Below are 26,196 nucleotides of genomic sequence, written 5' to 3' on the forward strand. Positions count from 1 at the left end.
GATCAAGATGCCTTCGGGTGCGACTAAGATTAATAACATTAACGGCCCATTTTGCAACATTCTGATCGAGCCTCATTTCCTCGTATTTGATATGGAAGGCACAAACTGCAAACAAACAACAAATATTACATTTACGATTATTCTAGTAGTACGACCTATTCATACACATTGATCAACCAAAAGTGCCTTTATCAGCAATAAATTAACCTCCTCAACGAAGGCTACTTCTTTTACAGACTGACTGACACCAGGATGATTGATTCTTCTGTGGCATCACAAAGTGGTAAGTACTGGGATTATCCATGGGGTCAAAATCAATCATAATATAGCTATAATTGATTTGGTTTAACATTACAATCTCCCCCCTATCGGAAGGCTAGGACGGTGGCTCATACAGTGGATTTTGTAGCATGGAATTTAATGAACCATGCCCTTAATTCAAATCCCCCAAGCAGGATTCGAATCGTCATCATCTGAACCACCGTCGCAAGTAACAACACCCTAATCCACTTAACCAGCGAGCTATAATAATTCATAATAATTATCATTACTTATTTGTTTTATTTGTACATCCCTAGGGGTTCATGAGGCACCAAAGACTGAAGGAAAAGGTTAATGGTCTAAAAAATTTAAGTAACCCTGGATTGAATCAATCTCAATTAACTATTTTTGTCTATCTATATAGCTAGGGCTTCTTCCCCCCTTATAAGGAAGATGGAGGAGAGTGGAATATATGGGAAATGAAATGGGTGGGAGTGATTTCTATGCCTTTTTCTATTTGGCTACCCCCTGTGCGAGGGGGAAAAAGCCTTTGGTATATGTATGTAACCAAGTCAAATGCTTGCACCCACTTCCATCCATTCCCCTCCGATTCACCACCTTTGTTTCCCTCTTATTTTAGCTCCTCTTGGATGAAGGGTCATCCGTGTCTCCTGCCCACTGCCCAGGTCTGAAGCAATGCAGCAAGACAGAGCACATCCACAGCAACCCTCCCCTTTCTGTCCCATCATCTGGGAAATAGAGAAGATGGGGAGAAATCCCTTCATGCTGCATCAAAATATCATCCATACACAACCATTCTCCAATCACCCTTATCCCCTGCCTTCTCCTTTCCTCGTTCAACAGACATTCCCCTCTTGCTCAAAGCCTCTTTCGTCCATTCCATCTATCTCATCCTGGGTTGTCCCATCAAGTTCCCTCCATCCACTTCTGCCTTCCACACTTCTTTTGTTAATCTTTCTTTGCTCATTCTTTCCATGTGTCCAATATGTCCCAATAATCTTTCATCAACCCTATTTGCCAGGTCTGTTCCCCCACTCTCCTCCTCATTTTTTACTCTATCCAACCTTGTAAGCCTTACCAAACTTCAGATATTTCATCTCTAACACATTTAAACTTTTCCTCTGCCTCTCTTAAATTCCAAGTCTGTCCCATACATTGTCTCAGGCTCAATCACCCCTTCATTTAATGTTTGCATCCATTCCAAGATGCCTATTTCTCAAAACAATTTTCAATCCCCCCCCCCCCAAGACATTTACTTGCTCTCTCAATCTACAATTACCTCCACCCCCACTCCTCCATTTCCTTCCACATGTGACCACAAACACTAAACACTATCTTCAAGACTTACTTCCAACTTGTAGCCATCCTTGTACATCTCATCACCTTTCTTTTACCTGCATTTACCTTGATTTTTTCCTATCACATACCTTCCCAAACTCTGTCACTAACTGCCTTAATCACTCTTCTGACCCTGCCACAAGCACAGCGTCATCCGCAAACTAGTGGCTTACCTCCCACTTTTCTCCATTATCTTTAACCATCTCTGGTCCCCTCACACTTACCTACCGTACTACCCCATCTATGTACACAATGAACAGTCATGGCAACATGACACAACCCTGACAAGCCCCACCTTTACCTCAAAAACACTCGCTCTCCATTTCCAATTCTAACACAGCCTCTACTACTCTTGTAAAAATTCTCAACTGCCCTTAATGGGTTTCCCCAATCCCATATATGCCTTCCTGTTGAGCTTTTTCCAAATCCATAAAACCCCCCCCAAAAAAAAAAAAAACATCCTTACCTTTGGCAAAAACCTTCTCACAAATGATAATAGTAACAATAATAATAATAATAATAATGACAACAATAATATTACTAACAGCAATACATACATATACCAAAGGCTTTTTCCCCTTTACACGAGGGGTACCCAAAAAGAATAAGGCATTGCAATCACTCCCACCTATTTCATTTCCCATATATTCCACTCCCCTCCCTCCTATCTTGGCACCTGCTGTTACTTAAGAAAGAAACAGCAATAGTAATAATAATACATATACAGGTAGTCGTCGACTTACGACCTATGCGACTTACGACTGATCGACTTTACGACCACGAGATGGTGCAATAATATCTAACATTCAATAGAGTAATAGAATTGCAATGTTATGCCTGGCAGTGCAGTACATTACTCCGCACGCTGCGAGACACGAGTACGATAGTTTTCGCAGGCTGCCGGCAGCGTCAGCATCCCAGCCAGCTAAATATTCTTTCATTTTGTTTGTTTCAAGTAAAATGTTTCCTAATTTTGCATTGCATTTTGTATTTTTGTATGTTTTGCAATTAATAAAATATAACAAACTTTTTATGCCTAGGCTAGTTTGTTGTCGATAACAATATGTTCGGTACAGTACTTAAACGAAAAGAATGTGTTTTGTTGAAATAAAAAAAAATCCTAATTTTGTCTTACATTTTGTATTTTTATGTTTTGCAATTAATAAAATGCAACAGTATTTTGTATGCCTAGTCTGTTGTCGATGACAAAATGTTCGGCACAGCATTTTGTATCTTTATGTTTTGCGATTAATAAAATGTAACAGTAAACTTTGTTTATGCCTAGTCTGTTGTCGATAACAATATTTTCGGTACAGTACGTAAATGAAAAGAATGTGTTTCGAAATATTTTTTTCCTAATTTTGCTTTACAATGATTTTAATGTAACCAACATAAAAGGATTTGTAGGTCAAAGATGACAGGACTTTATTCAGTATGCGTAGGCCTAGGCTACGTTTCCTAACGAAAAAGATGATAAAAAGTTAATGAATATTAAACAACGTAGCTCAAAGATAATAAGATTTTATTCAGTATGCATACGTTTCCTAAAGAAAGTCTGATGGTAAAATAATACAAAGGTTAACAAATACAGTATTAAATATCATAGGTCAAAGATGATAGGATTTTATTCAATATGCTTACGCCTAGGCTACGTTTCCCAAAGAAAATCAGATGAAATTATAAAAAGGTTAAAAATACTATACAACATAGTTCAAAGATGCTAAGATTATTTCAGTATACAATATATATATATATACATTATATAAAGGGTAATATATACTGTATATATATATATATAGACCGACTTGCATCCAGATCGACTTACGACCTGTCTGTCGGAACCGAACTCGGTCGTAAGTCGGACTACCTGTATATATATATATACCAAGGCTTTTTCCCCCATTACAAGGGAGGTAGCCAAAAAGGAAAAGGCATAAAATCATTCCCACCCATTCCATCCCTGAATACACTTCACACCCCTCCACCCTCCCTCTTATCTTAGCACCTCCTGGATGACGGGTCATCCCTGCACCTTGTCCACTGCCCTGGGTCAGAAGCAGTGTTGCAAGACACAGCACATCCACAGCAAGGCTGCTTCATAAAATTGGCGACCCCCGCTTTCCGTCCACCCATGCATAAAAGGAGAAGACGGGGAGAAATCCCTTCGGGCTGTGTCAAATTTTGCTCACACATACTACCTCACCCCCCATCCCCCCGCCCATTCCACCTTGTGCATCACAACATCATCCATATACAACCATTCTCCATTCACCCCTGTCTTCTGTCCTCTCCTGTCCTTCCTCAACAGACATTCCCCTCTTCCCCAAAGCCCCTTTCACCCCATCCATCCACCTCATCCTAGGACGTCCCTTCATGTTCACTCCCTCCACATCTGCCTTCCATACCTCTTTTACTAGTCTTTCTTCACTCATTCTTTCCATGTGTCCAAACCATCCTAATACTCTTTCATCAACCCTATCTCCCAACTCCCTTTCCACCCCTGTTCTCCTCCTCACCTCCTCATTTCTCACTCTATCTAACCTAGTAACACTCATCATACTTCTCAGACACCTCATCTCAAACACATTCAAACTCCTTCTCTCTTCCTCTCTTATGTTCCATGTTTCTGCCCCATACAGTGCTGTTGGCACAATCACTCCTTCATACAGTCTCCTCTTAGCATCCATTCCCAAATGTCTATTCCTCATTTCACTTTTTAATCCACCAAGGCATTTACTCGCTTCTCTCAATCTACATTCTACCTCCACCTTCACTCCACCTTTTCCTGCCACATTTGCACCCAACTATCTAAAACTATCCACTTCCTTCAGTCGCTCTCCCTTAATGTTCACTTCCAGTCTACTGCCACTTTCACCCCTTGTACATCTCATCACCTTACTTTTGCCCACATTTATCTTCAGCTTTCTTCTATCACACACTCTCCCAAACTCTGTCAATCCCTCCACCGATCCTGCCACAAGCACAGTGTTGTCTGCAAACAACAGCTGGCTCACCTCCCACTTTTCTCCATTTTCTTTAACCATCTCCAATCCCTGACCCACTACCCTTGCATTTACCTCTCGCACTACCCCATCCATGTATAAGTTGAACAGCCAGGGCGACATAACGCATCCTTGACGAAGTCCCACCTTTACCTCGAACCACTCACTCTCTCCATTTCTAATAATAATAATACATACATATATCAAAGGCTTTTTCCCACTTACAAGGGAGGTATCCAACAAACAAAGGCATAAAAACCATCCCCATCCATTCCATCCCTATTCACTCCATTCCCCTCCCTCTTATCTTGGCACCTCCTGGACGACGGGTCATCCCCGCATCTTGTCCACTGCCCTGGGTCAGAAGCAGTGTCGCAAGACACAGCACATCCACAGCCAGGATAACAATAATAATAATAAATAATAAATAATAAATCAATAATATAATTTTTAAACCTTGACCCGTTTTTGATTCGTTTCCCGTTTCGGTCGCGCACACTACGAAAAGCGGGACACCCCTCTCCGGGGGCCGCACGGCCCACAACATGTTCAAGATCCCGTTAATGGAGTTTGACGAAACTAAAGCGTGCTCCGTCAAGAAGAACACGGAATTGGCGAAGCTCCTACAACAGACCGAGCTGATCGTCTGGGACGAAGTCGTAATGGCGAACAAGAACATGCTGACTGCTGTGGATATCACTCTTAGAGACATCATGGACAACGACGAATTCATGGGGGGCAAAGTGTTTGTGTGCGCAGGAGACTTTCGTCAGATCTTGCCGGTGATAAGAAACGGAGGGAAGGAGCAGGAACTAGCCCACTGCATCAAATCGAGCTACATGTGGGAAGGGCTCGCGAAGATGCAGCTTACGGAGAACGTCCGTCTCAAAAAGGACGACGTCAAGAACAGCAAGTTCGCGAAGCAGCTGTTGACGATCGGGTCTCGCGAAAGCGGCGAGATCTACTTCGGAAGGGGTTTCGGTGTGCGAGCGACTTCGAGAGAGGAGTTGGTCTACAAAGTTTACGACGACTTCGGAGCGAACCACTTGAACCTTTCCTACTTCGAAAAGCGGTCGATAGTCTCGCCGACCAACGACGACGTCGACTCTGTGAACAAGATGATCTACGATCTCAACCAGGAAAAGGAGGTCGTGTACTACAGCGCGGACACGCCGTTGGATCAGGAAACGGATATCCAGGTTTCAGTGTTCAACTCCATGACCAGCCCGTCTGTGCCGTTGCACGATCTGAGGCTGAAGATCGGCTGTATCGTGATGGTGATGAGGAACATCTGTCCTCCTATGATATGCAACGGAACACGTGTGATGGTCACTAACCTCAAGAAACACATTGTGGTGGGGAAAATCTTAGGGGGTGCTTATCGGGGTGAACAGGTATTGATCCCGCGAATTGCTCTGGAGTCGCAGGACACTCCCGTGCCCTTCAGGCGAAAGCAGTTCCCGATAAAGTTGAGTTACGCTATGACGATCAACAAGAGCCAGGGACAGACTTTTGATCGCTGTGGGTTACTGCTGGATTCTGTACATTGCTTCGCGCACGGTCAACTGTATGTAGCCTGTTCTAGAGTAACGAACTGGGACTCTTTGGTGTACTATACGGGCTGGCGAAGGGCTGGAAAAAGTGTTGCCCCCCGGCCTGCTGTTAACGTGGTGTACAGAGAGTTGTTCGAGGATTATTTAGAGGGAGAAGAGGAGGAAAAGGGGCCCACAAAAGCGTCTTTAGTTGCGGCTACCCGCATTCCCGAGGAAGTGGACGAGTCCGACAGGACAAACAACATCCCGGAAGACATACACAAAATCTCAGAGGAGGAATGGCGGAATATGTTAGCGCCCGACTGTTCTCGAAAATAGAAAAGCTGGAGGAAAAGCTGAAGAAGGAGATCGAGGCTGTGATGGTGGCTTTAAACCGCTCTAGCGATGACGAAAGTAGCTCCGATGGCTTCCCGAAGAGAAGCCGTGAATCCGAAGAAGACAAAGAAGAGGGGCACTCTTCAGGGGGTTATGTTACTTCTCCGCCTTTTCCTAAGAAGGTTAAAACAGGGGCGAAGCCCTAGGGCGCGAAGCGCCCGCGAGCGAAGCGAGCTTGCGCGAAGCGCAAAAGCCCCCTGCGGAGCAGGGCCGGCGAAGCCGGTGGGCTTGTAATAAATAATAATAATAATAATAATAATGATAAAAGTCAATAATACTTTTCCACAATAGAAGTGTGCACTTACTTCGGTTAAAAATTTCTACTGGATTGCCATCATAGGGCCATCCTTTGAACTGCCATGCCGGCCCCATGACGAAAACAGCCACAACTCTATCCCAGTCTGCATTCGTCAACCTGGAGGCATTGTCCAGAACTCGGTATGGCACTGTCAAACCACCAGACTTGCCTCTCTGAATGAGAATTTCATTCTCACGTTTTGTGCCTCGTTTTTGATCTTGAGTTATAAATCTGTAGGAGAGGGGGGAAAAAAATCCTTAATGATGGTCACATTCAGGAGAAGATTTCCTGCATACATACCAGAAGGCTTTCTGCCCTTATAAGGAGATATCCAAGTAAAAAGAAACAACCAACCCATACCCATCATAAATCCATTCATTGCCGACAGAATTTATGTTTGGGGCAAGTTGATCAAACCTGTAGAGTTGTTTTGAGTGGGAAGGGTGACTGCCTGGGAGCTTGCTCAGAGGGACCATGGGGACTGGCACCAGTGTGTGAATGAAGCAATGTGCTCTCTTATGCATGTACCCAAACAATGACAACAACAACAACAACTGTCCCTCCCATCCTAGTATTTCATGGATGAAGAGTTATTGCATCCCCTACCACACCACTTGGGAGCTTTTCCATAGATGGACCCAAATCTGGCTCACCTCATTTCATATGACAAACACTTCCCCCCTTAGATCCACTCCAAAAAGTACCTTTCAAACATGAACATCCCTTTATGCCACATAATTTCTTTATTACCATTACCCATCCATTCACTTTTATCTTTTACACTCTTTCTTCCTTGCTTGACTGACATTCTTTTGCATCAAATGCCCTCTTTACTTTGTCCATCCCTCTCATTTGAAGTGTTCCTCTCAAATTCATTTTACCATCTTCTGTGTTCCCTGTGTGATGGCTACATCTGGGACAATTTGAATCTGTGGTCAGGCCTATTTGCTGGATTCCTGAACACAAGCATGCCAGTGTGGTTTTTACCAAATGTAGGATTTTTTTTTTTTTTTGTGGGCGTCATGTTTGCAGGGGTGTTGGTGGAATATTGAGTTTGGTAGTCCAATTTGATTAGTGACCCGAGGATATGTTTTTCTGTGCTACAGATGGTAGATTGTTACAAATGCTTTAGTTTGCAGCTGTCATAGCTTCTTTTGCTCCATTCTGTTGGTGGTGCATGAGAGATGTAGTGTGATGGGTATATGGTGTTAAAGAATCTGGGTTTTCCACTTAGTGTCACAGTGGATCAGAGATGACCCATCATCCAGGAGGTACCAAGATAAGATGGAGAGTAGAGGGTGGAGGGGAGTGGAGTGTATTAGGGATGGAATGGATGGGAATGGTTTTTATGCCTTTGTTTTTTGGCTACCTCCCTTGTACGGGGGGAAAAGCCTTTGGTATATGTATGAAACTCAATGGTGAGAGTGAGTAGTTTGAGGTGATGTTAGGAGTGCATCAGGGCTGTTATGTCACCATGGCTATTCAATGTGTACATGGATAGGGTGGTTTGGTAAATGCATGTGTGATGAGCAGAGGACTGGAGATGGATACAGTGGTGGGAAGTAGGAGATGAGCCAGTTGTTGTTTGAAGATGACATTGCACTTGTGGCTGGTAAGAAGAGGGTCTAAAGCAGTTAGTGATGGAATTTGAAGGTGAATATGGATTAAGGAATGGTCATTAGGTGTCCAAGGACAGAGGGTGGCAGTTAGTGGATATATGTTTTAAAGGATAGGTTAGGGGAAGAGGATAGTTGTATTTGGGTTCACATGTTGCAGGAAATGTAGAAATGGAGTTGGAGGTGAACGGTAGAGTAAAGGAAGCTATAATTGTCTTTGGGGAATGAAATGTGTCATGACAAATAATCTGGGGATAGATACAAAGAGAAGTGGTGTTTCAGAGGCAGAAAAGCAAAATTAAGATGTTAAAGTGTTTAAGATATATGGTGGTAGTTACAAGGATGAATAGATAAGAAATGAGGAGGTGAGGAGGTGAGGAAGAAAGCTAGGGTGGAAAGGTGTCAGATAGGGCTGATGGGTGAATATTAGGATGGCTTGGGCACATTTATAGAACAAGTCCTCAGGCTTGCTGATAGTGTGTATAATCAGGTGGAGTGTATTCAGGTCCCTGCCCTACATAAGAATTGAGCGAGTGGTTGGGACGTCATGAAAGTTCTTATAACACCATGGACTGACTACATAAACTATATCATCATCAATTGGAGGTACATGCCAGGGAGTGCATTGCTTCATTCACACACTAGCCCCAGTCCCCATGATCTCTCTGGGAAAGCTCCCATGCAGCCACCTTTTCTTCCTTCACACTCTAAACAACTCTTGACGGGTTCAACCATCTTCCCACAGTTATGAATTCTGTAGGCGCCCTTCATCTCCTACATGCAGTCAATAATATAGTAAAAATGTGAAAGAAGCTCAGTATATAAACACAAATACAATGTACACCATCATCCGTGCTGAATGATACATACACACATACATATACCAAAGGCTTTTTCCCCCTACATGGGGTGTAGCCAAAAAGAAAGACATAGAAACCACTCCCACCCATTCCATTTCCTATATATTCCACTCCCCTCCAACCTCCTCCCTCCCTCATATCTTGGCACCTCCTGGAAGATATATGCTGAATGATAAATGACCAAAACATGTGAATACTAACTTCATGTCCTGGAGAAGGTCCTTGGCATTCATCATACCAATGAGGGATGAGGGCGAGCTCGGCACAATGATGATTGGAGTACGGGATGGTCGCTTCTGCTGCTGCTGCTGTTGCTGTCCACCCACAGCCTGCAAGTTCCAAGGGTATTGTTACTACAGGTGAAGGTGAGGAGCATACACCAGGAGGCTCATATATGTGGCTAAAGCCATCACCTTTGCTTTATGCACTTGGATTACTAGGGCAGGTAACAGCCATAGTTGGCAACTGGAGGAGAGGACTGCAGGATTTAAACTCATAATTAAGTGTATGAGAGCAGCACACTTCCAACTATATACCACCGGTTCATATTACTACTCTACCTTCTCAACAATGTGTATTATTACTTTTGCAAAATTAGTTTTCTTTTCCTATAAATTTTCAACGTCTATTTTGAGGAGTATGCATGTTCACATCTATGATCTCTACTTAGTTTTCCTAGTAACATGTTACAATAATAGTGTGGGGGGAAAAAAAGGTGCTTTATCCAAGTAAGTTCAACAATTATCCAAATCTTCTAGCCTCATCCCCCTCAAGCTCTCATCCATGCTGCCACAAACATCATTCCTCATACATTACTTTCCTTTGACCCACATTTACCCAACTTTCTTCTTTCACACACTTTTCCCAATTCGGTCATTTGCAATTGAGTCTCTCCTCAGAATCAGCCACAAGTATATCATCCACAAACAACAACTGGCTCACCTCCGTCCCTCTACACACGATTACTAACTCTAAACTTCTGCATGACACACTCGCTCAGCATCATCCATTAACACACATTAATCTCTTCCATATGATGATGCCTACGTAGGCATTGTGAGGCCCGAGTGGGTATACGAGGATGCTGCCGTCAGCTTCCTGATTATATTTATTTTGTAGTTGTAGCTGAGTGACCCCCGAATTCTGTGAACTAGCTTGTTCACATTTTCAGTGTTTATTGTTACTAAGTGAAAGAGAATGAGTAATACAGCAGTGACTTTATATTTCATAACACAATTATTGTGATGCATCAATCATTGTACCTCAGGCATCCAATGCCGTGTGCAAGAATTCGACTCATATCGAAGAGGTTAAACAACCAAGTCAACATCACACAGCTCTGATGCATATGTGTCACTCTCTCCATTCCTGACACCCATGTACTGCCCATTTTCAAAACTGTCAACTCTTGATTGTTAATCAGTCTTCAAACTAGGACCAAAACCACTATCAACTTCTACTGTACTTCATTTTTAAAAAGAGAGCTGACAAAACAGTAACCACTCTCATCCTTCTACTACTTTCAGTTAGTAACATGGAAAGTCCCACTATGTAGTACTATACATACATATGCCAAAGTCATTGTAACTCCTTACAAGGGAGGTAGCCAAAGTCAAAAAGCATAATTCCACTCCCAACCATTTCATACCCACTCCACTCCCATTCATCAACCCTTCTTCCCTCCCTCTTTTCTTGGCCCCTCCTGGATGATGGGTCATCCCTGCACCTTGCCCATTGCCCTGGGCCAGAAGCAATGCAGCAAGACACACCATGTCCACAGCAAGGCCACTTCATTTAATTGGCAACCCCCCTCTCTCCATCTCCTCATGCAGAAAGAGATGGGGAGAAATCCCTTCTGGCTGCATCAAAATATCATTCACACATAAGCACCTCCTAACCATCCCCCCATTCCATGCTCATCCCTTCTTTGCATAACCGTATTATCTACACACAGCCACTCTCCACTCATCCCCATCTCCTACCTTCTCCCTTCTTTACTCAACACCCCTTTCACCCCATCCATCCATCTCATCCTTGGTCATCCCCTCAAGTTCACTCCCTCCTACTCTGCCTTCCACAACTCTTACTAATCTTTCTTCACTCATTCTTTCCATGTGTCCAAACCATCCCAATACTCTTTCATCAGCCCTATCTGTCACCTACTTTTCCACTTCTGCTCTCCTATATAAATAAATATACATATGTATATACCCAAGTAATATTCAATCTCAGTTAAAAGTAGACCCCCAATTTGTGGCTAAAATCCAGAATTTTTCACGTCCTCCCAATAAAAGTTTACCCTAGAATTTTATGTCTGTCTTAACATATGTGCAGCTCCGTATAGCATATCATTACAACTTGATCTACATTTTCTGGCAGCCAAGGTATAAACACACTTTTGTTAACAAATCCAGAGAAAACAGGAAAAGCTACAGAAAAATTTTAGTTAAATAGAACTGGAACATACTGCCACAAATTGTTATTATTGCAGGTTTTGCTTTTGCAACAGCACACATCTTTTCCAGTCTTAATCAACATATTCGTCCTTGCCGTTTTCTTTTATTTTTCCATATTGTTTACACTAATTTTTTTTCTATTTTGCAATTACTTGAAAGAAATTTCCAATAACTTGCCTTTCATACCATTGGCTAAATCTTTCCTAAAGCAAATCAGCCATGGTAATTATTCGCCAGTAGTTTCTTAAAGATGAGCATTTTGATGTATACAATCATACATAAATCACCATTAACCTTCATATTTTTGTTTTGTAATGATTTATACATAAATCAGGCTCTTGCTAATTAATTTTTCAACCCAAATTAGACACGAATTTTGTCCCTGAAAAAAGTAGTAGCCACATAAAAATCAACCTCTTAAATTCAGCCTTAAACAATGGACTGAAAAACTTGACTATCATTTGGGTATATACTGTAAATAAATAAATAAAAATAAATACAACAAATATAAATAATGATAACACACTACCATTTTCTGAGGTTGAGGTGTTGGCTGTGGGGCCATCTTGTGACTCTGGCTTCCTTCTGTCACACTCTTAAGTGAAAGTCCGTGATAAGTTCTCATTGTATCAATCTTGAAGCCCTCCGTCTCTGTGGAACATAATTCAATGATTGTAAAAACATTTTTTTTACAGCAACTACCAAGTATAAGAAAAGGAAAAAAAAAATATATATATATACATACATACATATACACACACATATATATTCATCTGTCTATATACCAAAAGAAATCTTCCCCGTTATAAGAGAGGTTGCTGTCGTCTCTAGACTGTCTGGCCAAGCAGTCCCAGCTCCCTGAGGAATACCACAGCTGGAACGGGGTTTTCCCACAAATCTTTCATAGAGTGCATACTATGTTGTTGATGTGCATCATTGTTTACAACACAGTCTTCCATGTTGTATATTAAGGCATGAAGTGTTGCATCCTGGACAGTTATCTGTGATGCAATTATCCAGCCTCTTCTGGTAGCTTAGAAGGGCTGGATGGTGGCTGCACCACAGTCTGGCCAGGTGGACTCTTGTCTCTCTGTCTCTGTCTCTCTCTCCATTTTTTTTTTTTTTTTGGGGGGGGGGGGGTTTCAGAGGGACGGATATGGCATGCAACATTCTATTGTCTTTCAGTTTGTTGATGGAACAGTGAGTGATATGATTATGGATATGCTTCTGGAGGGTGGTGTCTGGTGTCTGTGGAGGAAGAGTATTTGTGTGTGATATAGGTCTTAGGGTGTTGTTTTGATGACTCTTGGCATGTGTGGGTGTTCTGCTATGTAGTGTAGTAGGTGTGCTGTGTTTGTGGAGGCCACAGAAAGTGTTTGTATGCCTCTCATGTCAATATGATCCTAGACTTTGAGGACTTTCTTTTCAGAGTGTAAATGGCCTATAGTCTTTGTATTTGGGCAACCTGTAATTGTCTTTAGGGCTTTGTTATGTATGGTTTGTAGGGTTTTGCAGGGCCAAACAGCCACAACACTCCCCTGCCACCAGCTCTTACACAGGTGGTGCCGATCCCTGGAAGCAACATCAGTTACCCAGGTGAGTACTACTCGAGAGGTAGATTGCCAGGGAATGCAACAAACTTCCACCCATTTTGTCCTTTTTCTTTTAAGATCTCTTAGCTCCTTCTTGATGAACGGCCATCCCTGTCCCCTGCTCACACCTAAGGATAAATCATCTCAAAACAGGATTGCAAACTTGCAAATATGTAAAAATAAACTCAACGCTGTACATATCTCACCTTCTTTCCCCCTGTATCTTTCTTGGTCAAATCTAGAGTATCCTGTGTGTTGTTGGTGTACACGATTACTAATGGGAGTGGGAGCTGCATTAGGTTGCGACTGCTTCATGCGGCCTTCTTCTCGCAGCCTAATGGATTTGAGTAGCTGGATAATGCTTGTTCCAAATTGCTGTGAAAATTCAACGTGACTTACTAAACATACAATTTTGCCTAAGTCTAAAACTACAGTTGAACTCTTACTACGTTTACATATTAAGGTCATCCCACACAGCTCACATCAGGTATAATTTAGATCAATATCCAACTAAATTTAACAAATGTTGCTCACATGTTATTGATGTGAATAACAATAACAACTGCTGCCTTGCATTTCACTACCTTGAAACCAACAGTGCTGCAGTGGAAGGCAAATGTTCTTAAGCCCATCCAATAAATATCCAAAAGAAACTTTCAGACTGCTGTCTGTATTGTATTATATTGTTGTCACAAAGATTCTAAGTCACTGGCTTATGCTAGTAGGAGGAGGGAAGCAGTTGCCATCTATTAGCCCTCCATACAAAGATCAAGCCAAGAAACAGAAATTTAGCCAAAAACTACACCACCCACATCAACTAATTACACAACAGTAAGACAACATACTGTACAAAGGTGGACTCACAACCCTAATACACAACACAATACCCTTCAAAATCCAGACACCATAACAGAAATAGTCACAATCCAACAATCCAAACACAAAGAAAACTATTTACATCAGACACTTACATACTGCCCAAGGCCTTAACCCCTCATTTCCAATCACTCAACTCATTAACAAACTAAATTATGGCAGGTGATCTGAATGCACATCAACCAATCTAGCTCAATGCATAAACAACATACCAAAGAGGGCACAAAATACTAAAACAACTCCTGGACCTAAACATCATACATACATATACTAAGAGTTTTCCCCCCTTACAAGAGAGGTAGCCAAAAAGAAAAAGGCATAAGCTGGTTGGAAAACTCCTAGACCCTCTTATGCCTTTACTTTTTTTAGGAATGTCCCCTTTGGGGCTACAGGGAGAAGGATGCCTGGTCCCAATCCCCGTCCCGTTTTTCTCGCCTCTTACGATCCAAGTGGAAATACTTGATGGCAGTATTCATTTCCCCCCTCCACAGGGATAAACTAAAGCAACAACTCCAAATGAGTCTCTTCAACATAACCAACAAATACCTCCCAACATAAAAATGTGCTCACCCTCTCTACAAACACAAACAACACAGGACACCATACAAGACTTCCCACTGGATCATTCCCCAATAAAGATTACCAAAGAACTGGATGAACATACAACATACATACAAGAGAATGATCAACGAAACTGTAACCCCCCCAAACCTCACCTTTCCTGTGCTCTGAAGAATTGTAGTTCGTGTTCTCCATTGTCTCTCTTTGGTGGTGATGTCTTTGGTCACATCAATGTCAAACTCCAACATACTGCGCATCTCTGTCCCCAATCCCAAATCGTCATCTTCCTTGATAGTCTGACGCTTTATGGCAAGACGTTTTGCTTTAATGGCTGCAATCTTCTCAATAGACATGGCTTCTGACAAAGATCTGTTTGTCCAGATAAAAAATTAAATTTGAACTACAAGCATATGGCATCTTTCTACAAACAGTCAGCATCACAGAAGAACCCAAACAACAAATCAAGTTTCTTCCATTATGTTCTTCACAGTAAAATCAGTGCTTGCCTGTCAATATTGCTAACAATTGAAGTCTTTTTGGGAGCATCAAATCTAAGTGCAAGTTGAGCTTTGAGCTTCTGTGCAGCACTGTCATCAAAGCGCAGTTTCTTGGCTGCACTGTCTGAAGCATCTTCGATTGTACGTTTAACCTGTAACATAATGTATTTTCCTAAAAATACAAGTCATTAAGGAATAAACTGACTAAATACATCACAAATATATATATATATATACACACACATACATTCATATATATATATATATATATACACGTAATGAGGAATAGACATTTGGGAATGGATGCTAAGGAGACTATATGAAGGAGTGATTGTGCCAACAGCACTGTATGGGGCAGAAACATGGAACATAAGAGAGGAAGAGAGAAGGAGTTTGAATGTGTTTGAGATGAGGTGTCTGAGAAGTATGATGGGGGTTACTAGGCTGGATAGGGTGAGAAATGAGGAGGTGAGGAGGAGAACAGGGGTGGAAAGGGGGTTGGGAGATAGGGTTGATGAAAGAGTATTAGGATGGTTTGGACACATGGAAAAATGAGTGAAGAAAGACTAGTAAAAGAGGTGTGGAAGGCAGATGTGGAGGGAGTGAACATGAGGGGACGTCCTAAGATGAGGTGGATGGATGGGGTGAAGGGGGCTTTGGGGAAGAGGGGAATGTCTGTTGAGAAAGGACGGGAGAGGACAGAAGACAAGGGTGAATGGAGAATGGTTGTATATGGATGATGTTGTGATGCATGAGGTGGAATGGGCGGGGGGATGAGGGGTGAGGTAGTATGTGTGAGCAAATTTTGACGCAGCCTGAAGGGATTTCTCCCCGTCTTCTCCTTTATGCATGGGGGGATGGAGAGGGGGGGGTCGCCGATTTAATGAAGCGGCCTTGCTGTGGATGTGCAGTGTCTTGCGACACTGCTTCTGACCCAGGGCAGTGGACAAGGTGCAGGGATGACCCGTCATCCGGGAGGTGCAAAGATGAGAGGGAGGGTGGAGGGGTGTGGAGTGTATTCAGGGATGGAATGGGTGGGAGTGATTTTATGCCTTTTCCTTTTTGGCTACCTCCCTTGTAAGGGGGGAAAATGCCTTGGTATATGTATGTATGTATTTATGTATGTATGTATGTATGTATGTATGTATGTATGTATGTATGTATGTATATATATATATGTATATATATATATGTATATATATATATGTATATATATATATGTATATATATATATATATGTATATATATATATGTATATATATATATGTATATATATTTATGTATATATATATATACATATATATAAAATTGGTATGGTTTGGACACATGGAAAGAATAAGTGATGACAGACTAGTAAAGAAGGTGTGGCAGGTAGAGGTGATAGGAGTGAACTTGAGGGGACAACTGACAATGAGATGAATGGATGGGGTGAAGGGGGCATTGAGAAAAAGGGGAATGTCTGTTGAGCAAAGAAGGGAGAAGGCGGGAGATAAGGATGAGTGGGGAGTGACTGTGTATAGACGGTACTGTTATGCAAGGAAGGGAGTGATGTGGGAGCTTATGTGTGAACGATATTTTGACACAGCTTAAAGTTGTTTCTCCTTGTCTTCTCTTTTTCTGCATGATGGGACAGATGGGGGGGGTTACCGATTAAGTGAAGCGGCCTTGCTGTGGATGTACTGTGTCTTGCTACATTACTTCTGACCCAGGGCAGTGGGCAGGATACAGGAATGACCCATGATCCATAGGGAGCTAAGATGAAAGGGGTGAAAGTGGGGTAGATGGGAGTGGAATAGATGGGTGTAGGTACATACTTTCAACTTGGCTACCCTCTTATAAGGGGGGAAAACACTCTTGGTATATACATATGTGTATATACATATATATGTATATATACATACATGCTTATACATATAGCTTTTTCCCTTACAAGGGAGATAGCCAAAGTCAAAGGCATAAATCCACTCCCACCCATTTCATCCCCACATATTCCACTCCCATTCACCACCCCTCCCTCCCTCCCTCTTTTCTTGGTTTCTTGCCCACTGCCCTGGGTCAGAAGCAATACAAGACACAACACATCCACAGTAAGGATCATAATATTAATAACTGTAATAATTTATCATAATTTTACAATACACCTTCCACACACCAAACTAATCAGAGGAAGTATCAGACAGTTTATCAGAAACCAGTTTTTATAAGATAGCTAGTAGTTTCATCTTCTAAAATGAATTCTCCTTGGTTAAAAAGGAGTGGCAGGCATATTTGTTTGAACTGAGCTGTATGGGATTGGCTGGTCAACTGCTTGCTGCACTTGATGTCAGTATAAGAATATCAGACACTTCTTTGTTTGGCTCACTGATTGCTGTATATACTGAACCTAGTTCAGTGTATCTAAGGCTTATTCAGAAGAAATAAGGCATTCAGTTTAATGAGGTTCAGGTTATTGATGATTAACTGGAAACAATGGTCAACTTTAGTGAACAATGGACAATGGTGATGTTTGGAATGGCTTTTTATGGGAGAGTGGTAGTCATTCAATGATAGAAGTGAAAAAGCCCTAGTGTTAGTGTGGGAAAGTAAAAAGTGCATTTTAATGACTATAGTAATGACACTTGGGGAGGCAGGTCCCTTTTCAAGGTGTTTGTTGTTTGGTCAGTAGTTTAAAATACCAGTTATGGCTCTAATACCTGTTTGGCACACAAGCACTCAGATCATAGAACCCTATAGAAAAGACAATATATCTACAACTGATCAATCTCCTTTCCTCATGATATGACCAATATAAAGAAAGTGTAATACTTTGTATTAGCTATCCAATTCAGAAAAGACTACTCATACCTGAGTTGGAATTTCCAGTGGAGCTGATTTGTCAATTGCAGCAGCAGTGGATGTTTCTCCATTGAGATATGCAAGGAGCTCTTTTCGATCTGGACGACGTACAACTGGAATATTCTCTGCCTGAAATTTCAGTGAAATTAACTCTTTTAAGACATGTCTAAGGCATTACACAAATGAAATTACATTCCAAGTGGATTTGCTATCTACACAAAAAAGTGCTCAAATTTCATGTATACTAAAATATTGTTCCTGAGATTATCCATAAAAAAATACACACAAAAATAAAAAAATATATGGACTTACAGCAGCTTTCCGAACATATCCTGGATGGGTGAGGCTGACATGTTTGAGAAGAAACAGAAGACACTCGAGTGTGTAGTATTCCTTGGGAGCTCCATCCTTTCCAGAACTGAAATATATCGCCTAATTAGTTCATCAAGTTCATCTTTCTCTCAATACATGGACCTCCTCACTTTCAATGTACAGACTCATATGAACTATATTTTCCTTTACATTTTTTTTCAATAACATAACAATGAAAATATTTGTTCAATGGATCATAGTAGCAAAAGGAAAATAAATAAACAGATGAATAAATAAAAGGCAATGAAGTGGTATGGATTGATGGAACTTAGGATCCTGCTCTCTGTGTATTCATCTAATCAGAACACTAAAATTTGGGTCATTAAATGTGTATGGTTGTGGTACAGGTGAGAGTGAATGGGAAGAGATAAGCAATATGCTTGTGCGAAGGAAGATGGACGTGTCAGTGTTAACTTCTTCAATGTGAGGGAAGATGGACGTGTCAGTGTTAATTTCTTCAATACGAGTCAAATTCTTGTGCACAGCATCAGATGCCTAATGTATGATGCACCAAACTAACTGCATTATAAAATATAGTTACATCTGTACCACTCATTCTCTTTCACTCTGAGTAATAATAAACACAGAAAATATGATCAAACCAATTTACAAAATTCAGAGGCTACTCAGCTACAACTACAAAATAAATATCAACAAGCCAACCCACTCATGTCTCATGATGCCTACATAGGCGTCATTGTATCGAAGATGTTAAGTGAAACTACGTATAAAAATAGGGGTGATCTTGAGTTTGGGAGAGCGGTGGGAGTGTCAGGTGGGACGAGGGGGCGAGGGAGGGAAAAAGTTACTTTGCTGGTAAGTGATGAGATTGGAAATTGTATGGAGGAGTGGAAGTCTCTTCAAAGTTACTTTGGGTGAAGGTGAAACTAGGAAGAGAGATGTGGGTTTTTGTAAGCTTATACAGATCTGGTTGTGAGAAGAGTGAAAAGAAAAAGGAGGTCTTTTGTAGATCTAAATAAGTGTTTAGATTTGGGCATCTCAAAGCCTGAGTAGATGAGTCAGTAGACAGAGTAGTAAGGAATTTTGGGAGCCAGGTAAAAATTATAGTGAGGAAGTGACAAGTTTCCAGTTGAAAACAGGGGAAATGTAGAATAGCAACATTAGCTTATAAATGATGGGTGAAGGAGGACAAGAATGATGCATGCAATACACATGCTCATACTGCTCATGAGGGAACACAAGACGTTAATTTGTGGATATGGTTTAATGTCACAAACTCCCCCCTATTGGGAGTCTAGGATGGTGCCCCTTACAGAGAACTTTGTAGTGCGGAATTTAATTAACCATGCCCTTGAACCAACTTTACTGGTGGCAGAATCAAATTGCCATCCCCTCAACCTTCACTGCAAGTAATGAAGCCCTAACCTATACCCCAATTACTGCAATTCCTTTACTTTGTGGAGAGACCAAAGCTGACATCTGTACTCAATTTTTTGTACTACTAGGGTCTTCCACAAGAGGATGAGGGGTTCTGATTTTCTGGTCCTGAATGTATGAAGGATCCAGCCTCTCATTTTTCAAGCCACCTTGGCAGTGAGGTTTGTGTGTGTCACAAAGCTGAAGTTATTATTGACCATAACTCCAAGGTCCCTGAGCATTTCTTTTCTTCTATTTTGTCTTCACCCACTGTGTAGTTGTATTCCTTCAGATGTTCATTAGTGCTGTATTTATCATTTCAAATTTTTGTTGTTAAAGGTCATATTATTTTCACTTCCCCAGCTATATATTGTCTCCAAGTCACTTTCTAATTTCACTGGAGACTCCCTTGTCTCTATCAATCTTGAAATTCTGGCATCATCAGCAAATGACAAGACTCAGGGCGAAGTTAAGGGGGATGTCGAGATGAATTTCCAAAAAAAAAAAAATTGAAATATTTGAAAAAAATTCTGTGTCATCTAGTGGCCTTTGGCAAGCCAGTCTCGTAATATTTCAGCAAAATACGAAAAAATAAAGGAGTTATGGCTATTTTTCTGACCCCCCCCCACTTCCCAGTACACCTTCGCAGCACATATGTTCGACTAAGTTATTTCATCGCAATAAAAATGGCACAAATGTGATGTATTTTGTTATTCACTAATATAGACTAGCTGGAAACTTGTCCTACACGTGGGGAAAGCACTTCGCACTTGTGAATAAACTGAGAGAATTATTGTGAGTACGCGGAGAAAGCGAATTGTCGCTCCTTGGGGAACTTTTATTTACTTTTATTTGAAGCTATAATCATTTCAAGAATGCCTAAACATTCGAAGAAGAAACATGCGTTTCATGAAAGCTAAGAAACTGAATCAAATTATTGAGAAAGAGTGTACTTCTGCCTCAATTATTACTGGAGATGACTCACAGCTGCGCGACCGGGCTTGGCTTCGCTGACCGTACGTTATCACACTCCTCTACCCCTTCATATCCTCTTTTCTCAAATGACGTCACCGTAAATATAGAGCATGCGTGACGTACCATCACGTGCCTCTTCAAATGAAACGCTCCGAGTGCTTTTCGTCACAAGAGCGACTGTCATTGATCATAACTTTGGAAGGACACATAATCTTCTTTCTCACTTGGTTGGAGTCAATTCCATCATTACAAAAGCACTTGAGGAACAAGACAAAGACATAGAACGGAAAGGGACACCAAAGACCAGAAAGAGGAAGAGAAAACTATTGTTCAGCTCCGATTTCCAGCCGGGAGCTTTCTAGTAAGCGAACCTCCTGAAACCCTCGCCTTCTGAGCTGCTAATACCTTGTAAAAGGGGGGACCAGGTAACAGCTACACTTTATGATAACATGTGAATGACATAGAATGCATGAAGATTGTTGCAGAGAAAAAAATCTCAATGAAATATATAAAAAATGCAAGGAAATGTATTTTGAATTTCAAAGCTCAATCTCAAAACTACCCTTTTCTCTACATTTAATTCTATCTCCTCCGTAACTACTTGGCCGATTTTAATGGGGCTTGGATCATTTGAAAGCTGAATAAATTTGCAAACTTTTTATCATGGGGTTTTTCTTTTTTTGTGATAGAAGTCGATATATTGTATTTAAAAAAAAAATGACATTAAAAAAAAAATTCTTTCTCCTAAACTAAGAGGAAATTCCAAAAACTGTAAGATAATTTTTTAGGTATTGCTATAGAGCATTTGTGGTATTTTTTTCAGCATGCTCAGTCAATGGATAAATGAGGAGATAGAAAGTTTGTAATTTGTCAAAAAAAAATTTTTATTAGTAACTTCATTGTTTTTCAACCAAATTATATGAAAATTGGTGGTGAACATCTCAATATATGTATATATATATAACATTAAAAATTCTTGAAATTCCGATCATAATTGACGAAGTTCGTTTTCGAGCACGACGGCCCTCTTAACCACTTCCATACAGTGTCATGAGGAGCAAGTGGGTACGCGATGATGCCGACATCGGCGTCTTGATTATATTCATTGTAATCGTACCTACGTAACCTCCATTCTCTCTAAACTGGCTTCATCATATTTTCTATGGTTATAAAAATTCACGGGTGACAGAACGAACGATTGAGCACTGACTTTATTTTCTATAATGCGATTATTATGACGCAACATCGCACGTTGGGCAGCTAATGCTGCCAGACATGCAATGTGCCCCGGAGTGAAAAAGTTAACTTTAGGTCAATGTCCTTTATCATTCTCAGGAATAAAAGTGGTCCTAAAACTGAACCTTGAGGTACACCACTGATCACTGATGATTTTCTTGACCTTGCACCTTCAACCTCTGTTTGTTCTCTATTAGGAATTCACTTATCCACACCCCTTTTCTATCAGCAATTCTTGTGTTTTGCAAAGTCTAGGTAGACTATGTCCCCATTTCGGTATCTTTTTGGAAGTGCACATCTACACTATAGACCATTAGAAAATTAGATATTAATTTTGTCAATTACATCAATGTGGCATGCATTTTTCTTGGTGGAAATAAAAAAAAATAATACTAAAAACAAATACACTACTGAACAAAGCTGCAATCATAAGAATGAGATGCCATGTTGTCTTTCCAGTCCTGCTAAAAGCAAATACACTACCAAATAAAGCTGTGACCAAAGAATCTGGAATACGCACTCAGTACTTCCGTTAGTACCTCATGCTGTACATATTTTTAAAACAGTGCTACAGGCCTCAGATTCATGCATTTCTTATAACTATGCAGCTCCTCTATACCCTACAGTCTGATCATATACGATACCAAAATCAGCCGTCATGCCTGACGATGACAACTACCCTGATGACCTACAATTATTGGCATTACATTATTAAATGCAGGTTAGGTTAGAAGCAACAAATTTATCATACTTTAAATTTCTTTGACCATCACATCTACCAAAGCAAAGATGGCATCTCAAGCTGCCCCAGTGGCCACATTTGTATGTACCACTTTTAGCAACCTTTTCTGTTATCGATTTCCACCAAGAAAAACATAATTATGTGGATGCATTATTTTTTGCTAATTTAATACCTAATTTTCTAATTACTCACTTCCAAAAATTACCCACATTTTTTCCCTTGCTCATATCATTCAATATGTTTGTCTGGTGGCCTACGAGGTATAAGTCTAATAAACGGGATGACCTTCCCTTTCAGAATCCGTGTCGCCCTGGATCTAACTGGTCAATGCTCTGCAGAAATTTCTGACAACCCTCTCAAACACTGTGATGTGGGAACTGAGACAAACTGGCCTGTAATTTGTCACTAGACTTGGCAAGCCACCCCTAACCCCTTCACTACGGGCCAAAATCTCGCGGGCAGCATTAGCTGTCAGACGTGCGATGTTGCGTCATAATACTTGCATTATAAAAAATAAAGACACCACTGTATTGCTCGTTCTCTCTTTCACCCGTGAATTTTGATAACCATAGAAAATATGATGAAGCCAGTTTACAGAGTATGGTAGTCACGCAGGTACAACTACAATAAATATAATCAAGACATCGACATCCTCACATACCCACTTGCTCCTCATGTCTGATGGCTACATAGGCGTCATCATATCGAAGGGAGTGATCAGTCCCACTTTTAGTAACTTTGGGATTTTTCCTAGGTCTATTGATTTCCTTAATAAATTGCTTATTGGTATTGCTAGTGCCTTTTTGCAGTTTTTAAGTAACATTGCAGGGATGTTATCTGGACCAGCTGAGAAATTTTATTCTATTTCATCTATAGCCTGGCGGATGTCATCTAGTGTAATGTTCAAGTCACTGATAGTATTTCCATCACTTTTCTACTTCAAAGAACGAACTGACTTATCAAAACGCCGAAATAACTTAGATTTTTCTATCCAACACAAATGCAATAAAATTGTCTTCATGCCCTGTTAGTACATGCCGCAGCCTAAGGTAAATGTGATAAATAAATCTGATTGTACTAGAGTGAAGGAACGAAAATACACCAGGACGAAGGTATAGAAGGACGATTGTAAATGACTGCATTAATTAAGAATGAAAATACCGTAGGAATAAAATACCATTATGATTATCCAACTCCATGTTACCACATACTTGCCAATTCACTACAATTCTGCCGCCTTCATCTTACACTATATTGTTCTGAGAATCCCGCTATTACATTACTTGCACAAAAACAAAACCGAGAAATACACATACATATAACATAACCCAGATTGTAGACCCAAACGGCACAACCAGTCCAATTCCAGATTAACTAAATGTTTACGGCTAAATATTGCTAAAACTTACCCGTAAACAAGGTAGTTGGTTTTCACTGTCTTGGGCCAGGAAAATTCTCCAAATATTATATTATCACCTTTCGTGTTAATTTCCTTTTTGTTGACATTATACTGTCGCAACAGACTCAACGGATCCGCCATGTTGAAACTACGTTTAGGTTGTTTTGTTTCAAGGATGTGGGTTTAGGGAAACATTTATCTAATCTTTTTCCAATATACTTTCAATCGTTCGTAAATGCAAATTTTATTATATCACTAATACTCTTATATTTTATTTCGATACAATTAAAAAGTACTATCTCGACAACATATTTCAATGGAAATAGTTACAGAAAATACATAATTATTTCCCAATGTCACGCAATCATATACGCAAGTCTTAAATTTCGTTATCTAGCCAAAATTCATGATTGTGGAGGTGTGTATCCGGGAGATAGATCGAGTCTATGTCCGGATGCCACGTTCATAGACTGGCTAGCAAATACAAAGTTGGAGGTGTAAGAAAGCCATACGATACTACATCTAGCCAAAATTATACTACTTACATCATAGAACAGTCTAAGGAATTCTAGATGTTATTCATTCAGACACTATAAGAAACTACATTCAGAATTTATATACTGTAATATCATCTATCATTTCCCATGATTTTATTGCGTAGCATCAGTACCCATTAAAATACTACCAGTGGCAGCCACAAGGAAAGCGTCCAACAGGAAGACCCAGGAAGAGATGGAGAGACGGTATCAGACAAGCCATAGAGTCAAGAGGAAGAACTATGGAAGAGGTGGAGAGTGTGCAGCTGTATGCTGATAGGGACTTGTGGAGGGACTTCGTGAGGCATCATCGCTGACAGGGCATCGCCCTACCTGGTGTATGGTGAGAACTGAAGTAATCTACAAACAACATTCATATTGAGTGATAATGTGGTTTGTGGCAATGATACACGGATTGTGTGGTTTTATAATATGCATTACAATTAGACTTGAATTCTCACTGGAATAGGATTACAAAGAGCGGGATGCTTAGTCACATCATTTATAATTGGAAATTACGAGAGAGCGAGTGGTTGGAGGTACAGGTCTGCGTACAGGTGTGTCGCCATGGCTGTTCAATGTGTTCATCGCCCTACCTGGTGTATGGTGAGAACTGAAGTAATCTACAAACGACATTCATATTGAGTGATAATGTGGTTTGTGGCAATGATACACGGATTGTGTGGTTTTATAATATGCATTACAATTAGACTTGAATTCTCACTGGAATAGGATTACAAAGAGCGGGATGCTTAGTCACATCATTTATAATTGGAAATTACGAGAGAGCGAGTGGTTGGAGGTACAGGTCTGCGTACAGGTCTGTCGCCATGGCTGTTCAATGTGTTCATGGATGGGGTGATGCGAGAGGTAAAAGCGAGGGTAATGGGCAGGGGACTGTAGATGGTTAAACAAAGTGGAGAAAAGTGGGAGGTGAGCCAGTTGTTGTTTGCTGACGATACTGCTCTAGTGTCACTCAAGTCAGGTCAACCGGGTAGCTGCTTCAGTTAGTGATATGGTGAGTGGTTATATTACCGTGTTCAGCGCCGATGAGGTACAATCTCTACTTAGTAGAATTGAAGCCTTGGAGGATGCTGTAAAGTGCCTTACAGATGAGAATCGAGTTCTCCGCTCGAAGGCCCAAAATACGGAAGACAAAACTAGCTATGAGCTTGGATGGAAAACGGCGATAAATAAGATACGGAATTGTGGAAAAAAAAGTCCTCGCCAGCCTCACTCGTTTGCAATAACTCGTTTTTCAAGTTCTAGCGAATCTGCAGGAGGAAGAAACAAATGAAATTCAAGAGAAGAAGGTGAAGGACAGACGCTGGATCCCTGCCCACAGGTAAGATTTTTGTTGTAGGAGACAGTCAAGTGAGGTACTTAGACAGACAGGGCTTTCTGTGATAAAAATAGGA

General features: G+C 40.8%; 1 protein-coding gene across 2 annotated transcripts in view; it reads right to left on the reverse strand.

Moving 5' to 3' along the window:
* hyx (cell division cycle 73 hyrax) overlaps positions 1-24,415 on the reverse strand; it is a 32,394-nt gene extending 7,979 nt beyond the window's left edge. For both annotated transcript variants that reach the window (XM_076199976.1, XM_076199975.1), the window contains exons 1-10: positions 24,253-24,415; positions 18,454-18,559; positions 18,151-18,270; positions 15,316-15,458; positions 14,965-15,178; positions 13,579-13,747; positions 12,310-12,431; positions 9,526-9,653; positions 6,856-7,079; positions 1-105 (exon numbers count right to left, since the gene is read on the reverse strand). The exon at positions 1-105 is cut by the window's left edge and continues 37 nt beyond it. In XM_076199976.1, coding sequence (XP_076056091.1) covers positions 1-105; positions 6,856-7,079; positions 9,526-9,653; positions 12,310-12,431; positions 13,579-13,747; positions 14,965-15,178; positions 15,316-15,458; positions 18,151-18,270; positions 18,454-18,559; positions 24,253-24,383 — 1,462 coding nt within the window. In that variant the 5' untranslated portion in view covers positions 24,384-24,415. The remainder of the gene's footprint in view (positions 106-6,855; positions 7,080-9,525; positions 9,654-12,309; positions 12,432-13,578; positions 13,748-14,964; positions 15,179-15,315; positions 15,459-18,150; positions 18,271-18,453; positions 18,560-24,252) is intronic.
* Positions 24,416-26,196: the final 1,781 nt, after the last annotated feature.

Source organism: Oratosquilla oratoria, chromosome 16 (assembly GCF_046742065.1).
Source record: "Oratosquilla oratoria isolate Oo_2021 chromosome 16, ASM4674206v1, whole genome shotgun sequence".
NCBI lineage: Eukaryota > Metazoa > Arthropoda > Malacostraca > Stomatopoda > Squillidae > Oratosquilla > Oratosquilla oratoria.